The sequence below is a fragment of the Seriola lalandi genome, unplaced genomic scaffold (assembly GCF_002814215.2).
Source record: "Seriola lalandi dorsalis isolate HSWRI2012SDOR001 ecotype SW California unplaced genomic scaffold, Sedor1 jcf7180001973364, whole genome shotgun sequence".
NCBI classification, from domain to species: domain Eukaryota; kingdom Metazoa; phylum Chordata; class Actinopteri; order Carangiformes; family Carangidae; genus Seriola; species Seriola lalandi.
Window position 1 is genome coordinate 1 of NW_019444030.1, and position 2,456 is coordinate 2,456.

A 2,456-nucleotide genomic window follows, 5' to 3' on the forward strand; every position below is an offset into this window, starting at 1 on the left:
TGGAAAACACTGAGGTAAACTGGACCCTCTTTCTTCAGGTCCAGACTCAGACTGTGACGCCTGTGTCAAGCGTGCAGCAGTTAGCGCTATTTATGCCGGAAGTACGGACTTCTGACTTCAAAGTAATTGTTGAGTTGCGTTTGTCAGCTATAAAGCTGCAGAGCCACTTGCACAGTTGATTCATCTTCTCAGTTTGATTTTTTTTTATAAATGAAAAGAAGTTAAAAGTTGTCAGAGCCTGTAGTTTTAGTTAAACTTATCTGCAATCATAAAATATTAATATACAAGGAAAGCAAGAATCTAGGCATTTCCTGATGTGCTTGATCCTGATATGTGCAAATGTCTTTCCTACCATTTAGTCCAGGCTCCTGTATGTATACATCACACCTCTTTCCTCTTTCATTACTGGGCTCAAAATATTTTACGACGGTATAGTAGTGCTGATGTATTCATCACAAACACACGTGTGCATTTATTATGGTCAAACATGTGATAATGCATTTAATTTAAGTGAGACGCAGACATGATGTTCCCTGAGATGAATTGCCTTTCTCGACCAAGTGCTCGGATTTTGTTGCAATGGGCGTGCAGAAAAGCTACAGCGACTAAAAGCAATACAGCACAGATTACAGTTTTAATCATTGACTGTACCGATAAATGCGTGAGCGAGTGTGGCTTTTATTTTGAAAGTCGTGACCAGAAGATCTTATTTTCTGCATCCAGCTCAACACGGCTTTCCACAGCCTACGTGCAGACAGACATGAGCAATCCCTGGTAAAGAAAGAGGAAGCTTCCTGATCCATTCAAAACAAGAACAGACTCCTGCTGGAGCCGGCGGAGGCGATGATGCTCCTGAAAAGCTTGTGCCTGGCCTTTCTCATCCCGGTCCTGGTGGAGGCTCAGTATGAGAAGTACAGCTTTAAAAGTTTCCCTCAGAAGGACATCATGCCACTGGAGTCTGCGTACGGCTACGCGCTGGAGCAGTACGGGGCGCAGAACTGGCGAGAGAGCATCAAGTTCCTGGAGCTCAGCCTGCGGCTCCACCGGCTGCTGCGGGACAGCGAGGCTTTCTGCAGCCGCAACTGCAGCTCCGTCAGCCGGGACAACGACACCCTGTTCGCCGACAGCACCCTCCGCGTCGTGCGCCACATCCTTCTGAGAGCTGCGTGCCTTAAAAAATGCAAGGCGGGGTTCCCAGTCTTTAATCTCGCATACCCACGGAGGGATTTACTGGAAGATTTCGACAAAAGGATACCGTATCGGTACATACAGTATGCGTACTACCAGGTGAGAGCGAAGCCTTCATGTGTGGAGTGTTGTGCCCAAGAGTGGGATGCAAAATAAATGTAGGCCCAACACTGAAGTCTAAGCTGACACCAGATACTGAAACAAACCTCAAAGTGGAACAGATAGAAACGTAATAAAGTTATTGTAGGACATGTAATGGCGACTTGCCCGTTATAAAACCAATTTGCGAATGAGAAAAACACAGGAACATACTGTTTGCGTGGGTTTAGCGTTGCCATTATTATGGGTAATCACTCCACTAAATTTGTGTGCAGTCGTTTCCTTGAGGCAGATCGACTGTTTGACTTAGCGAAGGGAAATTTCTCTCCCTCGACATGTGGAGTTTAGATCCTCAGCTGCTTGGTTGCGCCCTCCTGCCGACTGAGCAGGAGTTGAGCATGTGCCACGTCTCTTCCAGTGTTCCCCCGAAACAATCCCCTTATTCTCCTCTGTCAGACACACAGTGATGAGGACTGGAGGTGTGCTCACCAGGCAAACACACTCATTTCGCTCGTCTGAAAACTTGTGCGTAAAATACATTTTGGTCACATCTATCGTGGTTATTCTGGCTGCACAAGATTAAAACTAATCAAGTTTTTCAAGTGTTTCTGTGTTGTTGACACTCACCACTTCAAAACGTTGTGTGAAACCTTTAATTACCTACTGTGTGTGAATTATGACGTTACACCATTAAGATCAGCATCAAAAGGTTCTTTAAGGAGAGAGGGGACTGTGTTTAACTGGAAGTTCATTCCGTCCTTTAGGCCATGTTTATTTTCTTTACCTCTTATTTATTTCACATAAATTGAATATGGCACTGTGTCAGCCTATAACCAAGAAGCCTGACATCTCCATCTGTTAGTAATTGTTGCGGTGAAGGGGTCAGAGGTCATTTTTTCCAGTGAGCAGAGACTGTCTGATATTTTCAGAAAACACTATCCAGTCAAGCTGCGCTCTCCATTTTAACACTGTCTGTTGGTACACAGCTCAATAATGTGGAGAAGGCTGTGGCAGCAGCACACACCTTCCTGAAGAAGAACCCAACTGACCCGTATTTGACCAAGAACATGAACTACTACAAGACGCTGTTCGACGTTGAGGAGTATCTCATCGACCACGAGGAGCAGCCGTATGAGGTTGGTACCTTAACGTTGCCTTTGTTCTACAGT

The 2,456-nt window shown here is 45.3% G+C and overlaps 1 protein-coding gene across 1 annotated transcript; it reads left to right on the forward strand.

Annotated features, from left to right (window-relative positions):
- Positions 1 to 749: 749 nt before the first annotated feature.
- Positions 750 to 2,423, forward strand: LOC111651866 (cartilage-associated protein-like; the record flags this gene model as incomplete). Its single annotated transcript, XM_023401940.2, has 2 exons — positions 750 to 1,287; positions 2,274 to 2,423. Coding segments are annotated over exons 1-2 (594 nt in total), but the record flags the coding sequence as incomplete, so codon positions are not given.
- Positions 2,424 to 2,456: the final 33 nt, after the last annotated feature.